The sequence below is a fragment of the Rhinolophus sinicus genome, linkage group LG06, assembly GCF_036562045.2.
Source record: "Rhinolophus sinicus isolate RSC01 linkage group LG06, ASM3656204v1, whole genome shotgun sequence".
Taxonomy (NCBI): domain Eukaryota; kingdom Metazoa; phylum Chordata; class Mammalia; order Chiroptera; family Rhinolophidae; genus Rhinolophus; species Rhinolophus sinicus.
The window spans coordinates 79,373,688-79,388,402 of NC_133756.1; the positions used below are offsets into that span (position 1 = coordinate 79,373,688).

The 14,715-nt window shown below is 39.2% G+C and overlaps 1 protein-coding gene across 2 annotated transcripts; it reads right to left on the minus strand.

Annotated features, from left to right (window-relative positions):
- Nucleotides 1-5,036: 5,036 nt before the first annotated feature.
- On the minus strand, nt 5,037-10,350 carry TLCD5 (TLC domain containing 5). 2 transcript variants are annotated; one of them, XM_019718212.2, is made up of 3 exons: nt 9,820-10,030; nt 7,554-7,753; nt 5,037-5,881 (listed from the first exon to the last, which is right to left on the minus strand). In XM_019718212.2, the coding sequence occupies exons 1-3, from the start codon at nt 9,891-9,893 to the stop codon at nt 5,343-5,345; spliced, it is 813 nt and encodes a 270-aa protein (XP_019573771.2). In that variant the 5' UTR covers nt 9,894-10,030; the 3' UTR covers nt 5,037-5,342. The 2 variants fall into 2 exon arrangements, with proteins under 2 accessions (XP_019573771.2, XP_019573773.2); XM_019718214.2 differs by lacking the exon at nt 9,820-10,030 and adding an exon at nt 10,120-10,350 and having other exon boundaries at nt 5,199-5,881.
- Between the last annotated feature and the right edge of the window lie 4,365 nt (nt 10,351-14,715).

Genomic DNA, 14,715 nt, shown 5'->3' on the forward strand with positions numbered 1-14,715 from the left:
TTTATTCCTTAAGGGAATGTACTTGTTCTCCTTACTTTCCTCGTTACTGTAACACGTACAGAGTGCATTTAACCCTTGGAAGCGACTTGAAGTCGAAGTGCCCGAAGGAAACCCCAGTAAAGAGGTTTTGGCCTTTGCCGGCTCACCTGGGGCACCAGCTGCCCTCATTTCCTGACGAGGGCCTGGGCGCCCACGTCCTTCCCCAGGAGGGTTGGAGGAGTGAGTGATGTGTGAAGGGCTGAGGAGAAAGAAGGTTGGGAATTGGAGTAAGGATTTCCTGGTAAAAATACTGCTTCTGCTTCGGCAAAATGAAATGCATTATTTGCCAAATTGGGAAAGCATGGTGCTTTCCACAGCGACTTAACCTTGCTGTGGAAAGAAATGGGAGTAGAAAAGAAAGTATATTTATCAAGTAGATAGTGATACGGTTCTTTGAAGAGTTCCCCAAATTATTCCTTTTATTTTTCCCCTAGTGGGTAGAGTTAGATATCCATCTAGTTTTTTGATTGCATAATTAGGTATTGTAGTGATTTAAATACCACATACAACATATTCCTTAATTCCACCTGCTAACATCTGAAATGACTATCCTTTTATCCAAATGCTTTCAGACTTTTGCTATTAAACCTGTACTGATGGGCACAGGACCTCAACCTTTTTGTGGAAATCAATGGCCATGTAAATCTAGTAAACAGTGGGTGTGGAGAGGGGAAACAATTACTTCTTAACAATGCTGTTTCTAAAAAGTCAATCCCCAACAGGTCATGAAATGATCATTATCCCTGAATAGATGTATGAGCTAAGACTGACGTTAGACGGGTAAAAAAAGGAAAAGATAAACAGAGGCCAAAGAAAACTCTTTATCGCTTGATTTTTTTTTATTTTTTTTTAAGTTCAGGGCACAGACAGCTAATTTTGTAATGTTTATTTTGGGAAAGAATAGAAGCAGATTAGGAGGGTTCTAAGCCACTTTCCTGATGATCAGACCAGGACACATTGCCACCTGCTGGTGTACCCTGGCATGACAATTCTATCCTGAAAACTAAATTGCGAATTTTCTACATACAAGGTATGACAATTAAGTGCGCGAACTCATCCTAGACAAAGTGCTACATACTTCATTGCTGAATATCACTACAGTCATCTTCGAAGTACTCCCCTTAGGAAGTTATGCACCCATGCCAGTGCCTAGTCCACCTTTCAAAGCAATTTTGGAATTCTTTTTCTGGAATGGCCATCAGAACTGTCGTCGTATTACCCTTGATGTCCTGAATGTCATCAAAATGTCTTCCTTTCAATATTTCCTTTATCTCTGGGTAAAGAAAGAAGTCACTGGAGCCAGATCAGGTAAGTAGGGAGGGTGTTCCAATACAGTTATTTGTTTACTGGCTAAAAACTCCCTCACAGATATTGCCGTGTGAGTTGGTGCATTGTCGTGATGCAGAAGCTATGATTTGTTGGTGAAAAGTTCAGGTCGTCTAACTTTTTCATTCGGCCTTTTCAGCACTTCCAAATAGTAAACTTGGTTAACTATCCAGTTGGTACAAATTCATAATGAATAATCCCTCTGATACCAAAAGAGGTTAGCAACATCGTTGCAACAAGTTTGGGAACTTAACTGTCAGACCTCATATAACCAGAAAGAGTTCCATCCATCTATACACAATGACCAAAATGCAAAAGTTATACTCAAATTTATATCTTTCTTAAACGTCCTAAATATCATTTTTGCTCTATCCTAATTTTACAGTGTACGTATCAAGTTAATTGGACCTAATGACTCATCAACTGTGCATTTTAAAAATGAGTTCCTCTCTTCCCTTCAAGAATGCTTCCCTACTTGAGCTTCAGGAATAAAACAAACTGGGAAATTTCCTGATTCACCTTTTCTTCCTTGCATACAAAACCTCTTGGCAGACTGTTTTCAAGATCTTTCCAAAGTTAAACAGATCCAAAGTTCTAGCTTTGAGCAAAGAAGGCATTTGTTGTGGGAAAGTTTCAGAAGATGGTAAGCAAAGGACTTAATTAAGCCAGTCGTTATTCATTCCTGAACTGTTTTTTAATGATGAAAATCTCTATTCAACCACAAAGCTCTAATGGTAAAAATGTCCCTGAAAGCTTATTTACAGGTGTTGGTAGCTCTAGATTATTCTAAAGCCTCCATCTGTATGCCTTCAGAAGGGTCACAACACACACCTCAGGGTCATTAGTCCTTTACCTAGAAAAATGACAGTGGTGACCTAATCCACTGTACATGCTCTTTGAGGTTTTCCAATGGCGGCTTATTCTAAACCACATTCACATTCCTTTATCCATTCTTTCAACATGCTTACTGAGCACCTAATAGGTGTCTAACATTGTTCTAGGCATTGGATGTACAGTTCTGAAGAAAGCCGAAAGTCCTATAGAGCCTACTCAACATCATTTTCAAGGCAACTTCCCAAACAGGGCAAAATAAGAAAGAAATTAAGTTGTTTCTCTCTCTTTGGCACACTTTTTATTGTATGTAGATTGCCTCTCCCAAAAGCAAAGAATATTAGGAATGGTTGATTATAAGGAACAAGTAAGAGGTATTTCACTGATAAATATAAACACAGGGTAAGATTTCTACAGGCCAAAAGACTGGGGTTTTTGTTTTTTTTAACCTCTTAGCAAAAATACAACAAAGATATAAAGGCAGACTCTGAGTTAATAAAAAGTTATTTATTTTTATAAAATTTAGTACAAATCCTATTGAAATATAAATCCTCTTGAGCAGTGTTCATTATTACATAGTAACCCAAATGCAAATGAGTACTTCATTTTGTCTGAACATACCACGATGTTAATTAGCCCTTCATTTACTTGTTATGTAAAATCTCAGTGTCTTAACTGCTAAGTCATCTTCATTTCACATTTTTCTCCCAGAGAGGTTCCTTCATAGTTATTAGCTACAATATCAAGAAATGCTGAAATGAGGGATTCTCTTGTCCTTATCATTCTTTAGGTTTCTAAAAACTCAAAAGACCCTCATACAGTCCCACGAGAGCACCCCCAAAGAGCAATATTTGCAATTCCTTCACTTCTGAAGAGTAAGGAGAAAAGAATTGGTACCAAACTAAGCCTATTCATTTGCCTAGTATGGAACAGGTTGCACTGTGCCAAAATTCAAGAGCCAGCTTTTTCTTGTTAAGCTCATGCGCCAAGCCACACTTTTTAACTAGGCTTTTGCTAAAATCAGCATTTTCTACTTGGACCACAATTTTGTTGAAACTAGCTAGCATTTTAGGGATACTGATCATAGAAAAAAAGAGATGGACATATTACTGTGAGATTATTTCCATGTTCACCAAAACTCTTTAACCATATTGAGTCATTTTAAAAGACCCACTGTTAACATGCCTTTAAACTTACTTTGCTGGGAGCAATGACAACTTTATGTGGTTCCAACCACACTGCCATGCCTGGCCAATGACACCCATTTTCAAGACCACTCATAAGGTTAGTATTACCAGTGACCATAGAATGGACTGACATTTCCTACTGACCTTCAGCTTTAACTTTAATAGCCCCATACACTTGCTGGCCCATAACCACTGATCTAAATAACATAATCAAATAAATAATATATAAGTAAATAATACTTCATTTTTTCATAAAAGCCCTACATTAAAGACCTCCATTATTAAAATAATGTCTCTGTGAAATATACAATGGTATTTCATTCATTCACAACAGGATTTAATCCAGGCAAAGAGTAAACAAGTGAACTGCCCTATGATCTGGCAAGTGAGTAGCAAAATTCTTTAAAAGAACCCAGGAATTCTTGATTCCAAACCTCTTATTCTAAACTTACATTCCTGCTTTTCTCCTAGATGAGATTTGAGAGTATCACACTAAGAATTTTTCTTTCCTTCCAAGAATGGCCTTGTATTTTGTCCACAGATAGTGGCACTTTTTTTTCAGAGAAAACAAATAGTAAGAAGACTAAAAGGGTATGTATCCAAAAGGGGGGTGGGGGGGAGAAAAAAGCCTCATCACCCTGAGGCCAGTACACACTTTTAGTCTTTGGTTCCAGTTTGCAGTATGTATAGCAGACCTGAAACCTGAACTGCCATTTCAAGCACAGTGGAAGCCACATGATAAATCCCTATGGAATTTAGTCACAGCCTCTCATGCCTAGGAGATTAATGCACAAACCCTGACAACAGGCATGGTTTCCCTGGTAGAGCAAAACCCACATAAGACTCGGTAAACCTGTGCGCACCTCATTCATCTCTCATCCAAGACCCAGGTCTATGGTTTTTGTGCAGAAAAGAGTTAACAGGCCTGAACTGATGTCCTTGGAAAGGTTGACCCTTGTCTGGCATCTGGGAACACAGATTTTGGGAGGGCCCCAACCATTAACTGATAAGACTGGCTTACTTGCCTAAACTGTACAAATAATATGGTTTATGCTGAACACCTATTTTCCTTCTGGAAATCAGGAATTTTGCTACATGCCTGGCAAAGGCTGCCTATATGACCAGACCCCAATGAAAACCTTGGGCACTGAGTCTCTAAATAGCTTCCCTGGTAGACGTTTCACACATATTGTCACAAATCATTGCTACAGGAATTAAGTACAGCCTGTATGATCCCAATGGGTTTCCCCTGGATTCTGCCCTACGCACCTTTTCCTTTTGCTGATCTTTCCACTGTAAAAGAGAAAAAAAAAAACAACCTATGAGTACAACTACATGCTGAGTCCTGGGAGTCCTCTTGGCGAAGTACCAAACCTAAGGGTGGTCTTGGACACCCCAGTACAGTTTGTATAGGGAGGCTCAGTTTCACCCCCATCCTTCTTTCATCCTTCCACCTCCCCTTGTTTAAGCAGATCTAGTTCCTTGATCCAATGCTCAAAATGCCAAAGCCATGTATCTTCCTAAAAGTTCCTCATTTTATAGTAAATGGGGTGAATTTATTTAAATTGCTACATAGAAAGCAGAACAGTGTTTGTTGAAAGAGTCACTTTTCAAAGGAGTAAGGAGGAAATAGCATTAATTTTTTCAGAGTTCTTTTCTAAGCTGACTGAACATCAAGCCTCCCATGGGACAAAAGGACCCAGATCACCACAAACTAAAGGAATGCAGTTCTGGCTTACTCAACAACTACCACTGATTAGTCTCCCTTTCTACAACTATGTACCACTGTAGAAGTTAGTGTTATAATACTGGTATGTGCTCCACTTGAAAACTGTTTGATAAATTTAGCCCTTTTTGAAACCGAAGTTTGTTATATAAGCATGATTCCATAACAGCCATATTTCTAACCTGGTTCCCATGGATGATTTAACTCAATCCATTAGCCGCAGTAAAACTTGGCTAGTGCGTTTTGAGATGTCCATTATGTTTTAGTTGCTGCTCTTCACTCCGCCTGCTTCTCCATGCCTGGTACTTTTTGATGCTTTTCCTCCATGCAAAGTGCCAGATGTTAAACATGAAACACCAAGACACAGCATACATGGCTATCCCCCCAGCCTTCATAAACCACTTGGGCTTGGGTGAGACCATTTCACAGAAAAGGAGGTGAGCTCCTAAGCCTATCCTCACTCCAGTGAACAGAGCCACAAAGAGGAAGTCCACCACATCTCCAGTGAAACTGTGGTAGTGCCCTGTTTCACGAAGAAACCAGCGCATCTGTAGCAAGGGATTAGTAATCTCACTTCCAAAGAGGACTGCATTGACCTCTGTGCCTGACTCTCCAAGCATCAGGGCTACGATGATGCCCAAGATACTCAGCGTGTGGTGAGCCAGCATCAGGGCCCCCTCAGACTGGAAGTAGATACACCAACCCAAGTCGAAGATGAAGTAGCCCAAGGTGAGACACAGAATGTGCACTTGGAGAGGTGTATTGGGTGAGCCTGAAATAAATCAAAATAAGCAAATTGAGTGACTGGGGATTATGCTGCCTTACACAGGCATCTTACATTGTTGTCTCGCAAACCTTTTAAAATCATTGAAAGCAAAAACAATGGCAGGCACATGCTTTTTAATGACAACCAAAGAAAGACTAAAATCTAAAACCTTGGTCTTCATCAAACTAACGTTATAGACCCCAGGAAATGTTGTTCTGATGAATCAGATCTCAATAAGTGATGTGAGCACCAGCAATGATCTCAGTATTCGTTCTATGCAGCAACATAAAATTGAGTTATGTTGTTCTTTCAATTAAAATCCTACAGTTTCTTTCTTTCCTTTTATATTTTTTTAAGCAGCTAAAGTTTTGTTTCCAGAACTTTCAGTTATCTTGTCCTGAATATCAGATTAATTTTGTAGTTTACTGGGTTAGATTATTGGACACTGGTGACCCTAACCCATCTTGAAAGTGGACTTTGGAAAGAACCCCAGAAATTAATGTGTTCTCATGTCCAAGAACATAGGGTGCAAGAATCTGGCATGTCCAATTCCATTAAGAACCTTCACATAAAACACAAAGCTTAACAGTTGCTTTCATATCAATTTGACAATTTGGGGGAAAACTCAAAAGTTCAGTATCTTAAGGAATTTTTTTTTTAAAGAATCTAAGCTATTTTTTTTAAATCTTATTCTAGGGGACTTATAGACTGCATTGTGTCACCCCAAAATTCATATGTTGAAACCCTAACCCCCAGTACCTCAGAATATGACAGTATTTGGAGATAAGGCTTTCAAAGAGGTAACTAAGTTAAAATAGGGTTGTTATGGTGGGCCCTAATCCAATGTAATTGGTGTCCTTATAAATCAAGGAGATGAGGACACAAACACACACAAAGGGAAGACCATGTGAGGACACAGCAAGAAGGCAGCCATCTGCAAGCAAAGGAGCAAAGCCTCAGAAGAAACCAAACCAGCCAACACCTTGATCTTGGACTTCTAGCCTCCAGAATTGTGAAAAAATAGATTTCTGTTGCTTAAGCTATCCAATCTGTAGTATTTTGTTACAGCAGCCCCAGCAAACTATACAAGGGGATATAATTTTTGTATTTTAAGAAAGTAACACTTGAATATCTAGCAGCTTAAAAATGAATATAGCTGCCCCAAATACTGAGGCACTGGTTAAATAAACGATGGAATGCATACAACACAATATTCTATAATAATTAAAAAGAAAAAGGAAGATATATAGATATAGATATATAGCTATAGATATAGATATACACACACAGATACATAAACTTGGGAAGACGATGTCCTCTGAATATACAATCAAGTAAAAATTGCAGGTTACCACAAACTATGTATAATACAGTCTGTTTGGAGTGGTGGGTGGAAGATGTTGATATTGGCTTTATGTTTTTTTTGTACATTTTGACGGACTACATTATAAAAAACATTTAAAATTTGTTTTAAAAGTACAGTTATGAAAAGTAGAAACAAATGACATATAAAATATCAGAATCAACAATGAAGAATGAAAACTCCCAATACAAATTATAATGGTAATTATTTTTCAGTATTCTTTGATATTGTACAAATTCTGTGGAAAAAGTTCCATCCTTCTAAGACTACCCCCATATTGTAAATCCCTTAGGGAAAATCCTGTCTCCCACCTACCTGGGTATGTAAAAGGCCAAGGGCCATCAATGAAGCCAATATAAGCTGAGAGGCCTATAGAGAGGGCTCCATGGGTGAATGTAACCAGCCGGCAGCTCCACTCATAGCTTCGGTGCTTATTCAGGTGGCAGAAAGAAATGTAGAGCGAGAGCCAGACCCCCAGGCTGCACAGCACCTGCAGACACAGAGCTAATGCCATCCTATGATGAAAAGACCGAAACCGTAAAACAAATGACGCACCTAAGAAAAGAGCATTGGGTCCATTTATGTATAATCTTCATTTCTACTATTGAATAGTACAAAAATATTGCCTTCACTGAAGCCCTCCTTGGCTATCTACATAGCCAAGAATCTTCTATTTAAGTGTGGCTGTATTTCTGACTCCATGTTCCTTAAAGATAACGTGTTAGAAACTGGTAAAAGCTAAACTGAAAACCAGGAACTGCATTCAGAGTTAGTAGACTGTCTAGTATAACACATTGCTATAAGTAAATGGCATTAATAATATCCCAGTGATGACAGACAATGATATGTGGTGATATAATAATACATGTATTAGATACTGCGCTCACATTTACAAAATCCCAATAAGAAGCTCTCATGAAAAAGCACCACCACCACATGTGGTCTTTCCTAGAGATCATATGACACATGGCAGTTTAATGTGGTTTTAAGTTAATAGTAAACTCAACTGAAGTTTGTATTTGGGTCACGGCTTTATCAGTCAAAATCGAAACTTGAGGTAAACCTAAATACAGAATCTAACAGAGTACAGGTATTTTAGAAGGGATAATAAATTCTAGTTCTATTCAGTTCTGAAATGCAACCCAAAGACTGACAAGGGAGGAAGCATGATTTTGAGGTTATAATTGAAAAGTTTTTATTGAGATATAAAAATATCTTTAAGGTAACTATTTAATTAAAAATTAAACAAAGTCAGAAAACTATACTTTGAAATTTTTACTGGTGACAAAGATATCAGGACTATAACTTAGGCAATTTAGACATACAGGACTAAAATCTAAAATAACCATGATGTTGTTATTAATATTCACTAGCTCCTCTGTTGAAAGTACAAGGAAAAAAGTGAAAAACATTTCAGATATCTGTCTCATCGCAGCAGGAATTTTCTGCATGGCTACAAGTATTGCTTAATCCTACTCTAACAAGTGAAATAGTATCTGTGGACCAACACACAAGTCACTCCCAAGAATGCTATCCAGGGAGGGCTTTATGAAGGTCAAGTTCTGTACAGCTTTCATGTGAAATCAGATTTCTATTCAAGAAAACAGTAGGTATCAATCATAGATCTTGGTTCCAATTCTGTCTCTGCCCCTAACTAGCCAATAAGAGTATGGGCAAATCACTTTAACCTCTTGAGCCTCAGTTTTTAAGAAAAAGAAAAAAAAGACAGAGAAAAGAAAAATGAGGACTGAAATACCATATGATTTCACTTATATGTGAAACCTAAAGAACAAAATAAATGAACAAACAAAACAGAAATAGACTCATAGATAACAGAGAATAAACTGATAGTTGCCAGATTGGGGTTGGGGGGTGGGGATGGGTGAAAAAGTTGAAGGGATTAAGTACAAGTTGGAGGTCACAAAATAGAGGGATGTAAGTACAGTACCGCATAGCATAAATAATCAATAACATTGTAATAACTATGTATGATGCCAGGTGGGTACTAGACTTATGGGAGGGGGATCACTTTGAAAATTATACTAACGTCAAACTACTATGCTGTACACCTGAAACTAATATAAAATAATACTGTATGTCAACTATAATTGAAAATTTTAAAAATTAACATAAGAAAAATTCTATAATCTGGTCAAGTTCTGAGATCAATTTTGTAAAACATCTAGGCCAATTTTCAGAGTAAAGGCCAGAAATACAAAGTACACAGAGTAAAAAGAACCATCCTCTATTATTTCCTTTTAAAGCCTAGGGTCACCCGCCAGTAATGCTGATCAGCTCATTTGGATATGCCGATTAGTATTTTTAGAGTCCTCTTCCCTGAATTCTAATTCCCTGGAAACAGTAGCCCATTTACAAAACCTTAAATAAAAGAACAGACATTTGTAAATGGCAGACACAACTCTGTGACCTTGGGAAAGTCACTCCATCTCTGGGTTTTGGCTTTTTACTTTTGGGTGAAAGAATGGAGGGTATTTACATGGCCGTTCCAGCACAGAATTTTACGGCTCCTGCTGTTCATTCCAGGCCCAGATTCGGGTAAAGGAGCTTTGGGCGGGCTCACCTGGCTCCTGGCCTGGGAGCAGGCGTGTCTGGGGCTAGCAGCGACCTGGGCGCCTCGCAGTCACCGCCACGCATCTCCCTGAGACCGGCCTACGGACTGCCGGCCACGCCCGGCATCCCCCGGCGCCCGAGCCCGGCGCGGAAAGGCCTCGGGTTCCCAAAGGCAGGAGAAGGCTCCTCCCATCAGTGGCCAGGCCCTCTGCCGGCGTCTTTCCCCACTAGCGTCCCGGGCGGGCTGTGCCACCCGCGTCCAGAGCCCAGCCTGGCCGCGGTAGCTGGGTGGTTCGCGCCGCGCTGTTACCTGGCAGAGCAAACACGGGAACTTTGGGCGCCTGGGACCCGGAGCTCAGGGCCTGGATCCAGGGAGCAGGAAGCAGCGGGAGCAGGGGAAGAGGATGAAGTTCTGACGGCAGGAGTCGGGGGTCGGGGGGCACCTGGTGGCTGGGAGGACGGAGCGCAGAGCCTGAGCTGGACGAGGGACGTTCTGAAAGCGGGTGAAGGGTCTTCCTTCGCTCGAGGCAGAGCTAGTGGGGATGTGGTAGTAAGGGGCGGGGGTGGGGCGGTGGGGATGGTGCAGTGATGGTGATCTAGTGGTGACATGAGACCTGCAGGCTGTTGCTCTTGCTTGTTCGTTTCAATAATTATCCATTCCCCTACCTCTCCCACGATGGGAAAGCCCATCCAATACCAGTACTTGAGCACCTACTAAGTGCTTGCACCCTTCACTAGGCACTCTGGAGATGCAAGACCTAGTCCCTGCCCTCGTGCTTGAGTCTAAGTTGTACAACAAGCACACAAACTGATTTCCAGAAAAGTGCTCAGGCCTGGAAATTAGAAGTTATTTCTTCTCCTTTCAGCCCTGTCACCAACTTGGTAGTAGAGTATAATAACACTTAAGAGTAAACCTGGTTTGATTACTGAGTATGTGTATTTATTTGGTCAAATTACCTAACTTTTCTGTGACTCAATTTTCACATCCATAGAACAGGGATAGTAATAATAGCTATCTCATAAGGTTTTTGTGAGAATTTCAGACATTTAACATGTGTAAAGTGTTCGTAATAATGGCTGGCACATGGAAGTCACTATATAAATATTAATTATTGTTGTGGTTATGTCACTTTGGGTAAATGCTTTCTCCTCTGTGGATCTATTTTAAGACCAAGGAAAGTAAATTTGAAGAGATGACTAAACATACTATAGAGACTCAAATATGGGAAAGAAGGCATCTGGTTTGATCGACACAAGCAATGATGGGGTGCTGAAAGGCTCCCCATCATAAAAGCAGAAGACCTCGAGCAGAGGTGTGAACATTTAGGCTAGGTCCAGAGGACAGTAAATTGTGTGATTTTGGTCATCTGTCTTGCCAACCCTTCAAGAGTAAGGATTACACTGTTTTCATCTTTGTTTCCTGAGTACTTGGTATTAGCAGGTGCAATAAATGTTTGCTGGTTGAATTCATAGGAAATAAAGCTAGAAAAGTATATTGAAAGCATATTGTGGCTCCTAAATCTTATTGTGTATACCACTTGGGAAGTGTATTTAAAATACCTTGTGCAGACTGCACCTTGAAGATTATGATTTAGTAGGCCTGGTGTGGGGCCCAGGAATCTTTCTTTTTTAAAACCTGCCAAGGGGTCATTCAGATGATTAGTGACATTAGTGACATTTGACCACTACTGTTAGATGATCTTAAATAGCTGATGCCAGCCTAAGATGCTAGGCTGAGTCATCTTATTATACAGATAACAGAAAACCTATGATGTTATTGGCAAGGGAGTAATTTTACCATGTCCTCTAAACCCTTGCTACTCAAAGTATGATGCATGAGCCAGCAAAATCTACATCACCCGAGAGTTTGTTAGAAGCACAGAATCTCAGACCCTAACCCCAGACCTACTGAATCAGAATCTCCATTTTGATAAAGTTCCCAGTGATATGTATGCACATCTCGGCAGTGATTCTCAATCTTGGTAGCACAATAAAATGACTGGAGGACCTTTAAAAAAAATCCCAATGCGTAGGCCATACCCCAGATAAAGTAAATTAGAATTTGTGTGGGTAGCAATCGTTTTTAAAGCTTCCCAGGTGATTCCAATGTACAACCAAAGTTGAGAATTCCTTCTATACAAATACTCAACTGAAATTAGTATAAGATGAATTGGAGAAGACAACCTGTTACAAGTTGGTTGAAATAGACCAGATAAGAGGTAATGATAGCCTGAAGAAAACACAAGAAGATCCATTTCACTAAGTGCATAGTATGCAAATCTCAACCTTTTCCCCATTTGGTTTTGTTGCAGTACTTTTTTTCCTTCTAGTACCTGAATATGGAACTTTTTTCTTGCTGCAACCATTTCCCAAAGAACAGAGTATTCAAGTCTTCAGGAGTCTAATGGCTGAGGTAATAAAGAAAGGTGCCAGTTCTTCCAGTGGGGACTCTATTGGGCCTTTATCCTAAGGTGATTGGGATTCTAGGTTTAAGCTTCATTACCTAGGATTAAGTTTTATTAATGTATATATCTTTGGGCACAATTCTTGTTCTACCAAATCAGATCCTTGTCAATATGTAGCATCCCCCAGAAAAGCTCTGGGCTACTAGGGAGAACAGGAGACAGGAATTCTCCACCAATTTATTTGAATAACAATGACAATAACCATAATAATCACAGTAACAGATGATACATATTAATATACCAGGCATTTTCCAAGCAGTTTACATATATTAATTCTTTTAATTCTCACAACTCTGAGTTCCTCTATTGTTACTCACATTCTACAAGTGAAAAACTGAGGCACAAAGCAGTCACAGAGCTTGCCCAAGATAACATGATTAGTAGGTTATGAACTCCTAGGGATCATACTCTTTTTTTTTTAATTTAATTTATTGGGGTGACAATTGTTACTGAAATTACATAGATTTCAGGTGTACAATTCTGTATTACATCATCTATAAATCCCGTTGTGTGTTCACCACCCAGAGTCAGTTCTCCTTCCATCACCATATATTTGATCCCCCTTACCCTCATCTCCCACCCTCCACCCCCCTTACCCTCTGGTAACAACTAAACTATTGTCTGTGTCTATGAGTTTTTGTTTCTCATTTGATTGTCTTGTCCTTTTGTTGTTTTTGGTTTATATACCACATATCAGTGAAATCATATGCTTCTCTGCTTTTTCTGTCTGACTTATTTCGCTTAGCATCATACTCTCAAGATCCATCCATGTTGTAAGAAATGATCCTATATCTTCTTTTCTTACCGCCGAATAGTATTCCATTATGTATATATACCACAACTTCTTTATCCATTCATCTATCGAAGGACATTTTGGTTGTTTCCATGTCTTGGCCACCGTAAACAAAGCTGCAATGAACATTGGAATACACGTGTCTTTATGGATAAATGTTTTCAGATTTTTTGGGTAGATACCCAGGAGAGGGATTGCTGGGTCATATGGCAATTCTATTCGTAATTTTTTGAGGAACCTCCACACTGCCTTCCATAACGGCTGCACCAGTCTGCATTCCCACCAACAGTGTATGAGGGTTCCTTTTTCTCCACAGCCTCTCCAACACTTGTTACTATTTGTCTTGTTGATGATAGCCATTCTGACTGGGGTGAGGTGATATCTCATTGTGGTTTTTATTTGCATTTCTGTGATGATTAGTGATGTTGAGCATTTTTTCCTATGTCTATTTGCCATTTGTATGTCCTCTTTGGATAAATGTCTCTGCAGGTCCTCTGACCATTTTTCAATTGGGTTGTTTGTTTTTTTGTTGTTGAGTTGCATGAGTTCCTTGTACATTTTGGATATTAGCCCCTTATCAGAGGCGCTGTTTGCAAAAATCTTCTCCCATTCAGTTGGTTGCCTCTTTATTTTGTCAATGGTTTCATTTGCTGTGCAGGTTTTAAGTTTCATACAGTCCCATTCGTTTATTTTAGCTTTTACTTCCATTGCCTTTGGAGTCAAATTCATAAAATGCTCTTTGAATCCAAGGTCCATAAGTTTAGTACCTATGTTTTCTTCTATGCAGTTTATTGTGTCAGGTCTTATGCTTAAGTCTTTGATCCATTTTGAATTAATTTTGGTACATGGTAACAAATAGCAGTCCAGTTTCATTATTTCTTTCACACGTGGCTATCCAATTCTCCCAGCACCATTTATTGAAGAGGCTGTCTTTGCTCCATTGTATGATTTTAGCTTCTTTGTCAAAAATCATCTGTCCATATTTATGTGGTTTTATTTCTGGGTTCTCAACTCTATTCCATTGGTCTATGTGTCTGTTTTTCTGCCAATACCATGCTGTTTTGATTATTGTAGCCCTGTAGTACAAGCCAAAGTCAGGAAGTGTGATACCTCCATTATTGTTCTTTTTTCTTAAGATTGCTTTGTCTATTCGTGGTCTTTTGTGGTTCGAAACATCTGATGATTTATTGTTCTATTTCTTTAAACAATGCCATTGGGATTTTGATGGGGATTGCATTGAATCTGTATATTGCTTTGGGTAATATGGCCATTTTAACTATGTTGATTCTTCCAATCCATGAGCACGGAATGTCTTTCCATTTCTTTGTGTGTTCTTCAATTTCTTTCAAAAATGTCTTATAGTTTTCAGCATATAGGTCTTTCACGTCCTTGGTTACGTTTATTCCTAGGTATTTTATTCTTTTTGCTGCAATTGCAAAAGGAATTGTTTTTGTATTTCTTTTTCTGAGACTTCATTGTTAATATATAGGAATGCAATGGACATTTGTACGTTGATTTTGTAGCCAGCCACATTACTGTATTCGTTGATTGTTTCTAATAGCTTTTTGGTGGAGTCTTCAGGGTTTTCTATATACAGCATCATGTTGTCTGCAAAGAGTAATAATTTAACTTCTTCATTCCCAATTTG

Excerpts from the sequence above, each read along its gene's own strand:
- TLCD5 (XM_019718212.2), bottom strand. The coding sequence starts at position 9,893 with ATGCGTGGCGGTGACTGCGAGGCGCCCAGGTCGCTGCTAGCCCCAGAC. Across the intron at positions 7,754-9,819 it reads GCTCCCAGGCCAGGAGCCAG|GATGGCATTAGCTCTGTGTC; the intron begins GTGAGCCCGCCC and ends TTTTCATCATAG. Across the intron at positions 5,882-7,553 it reads TTGGCCTTTTACATACCCAG|GCTCACCCAATACACCTCTC; the intron begins GTAGGTGGGAGA and ends GATTTATTTCAG.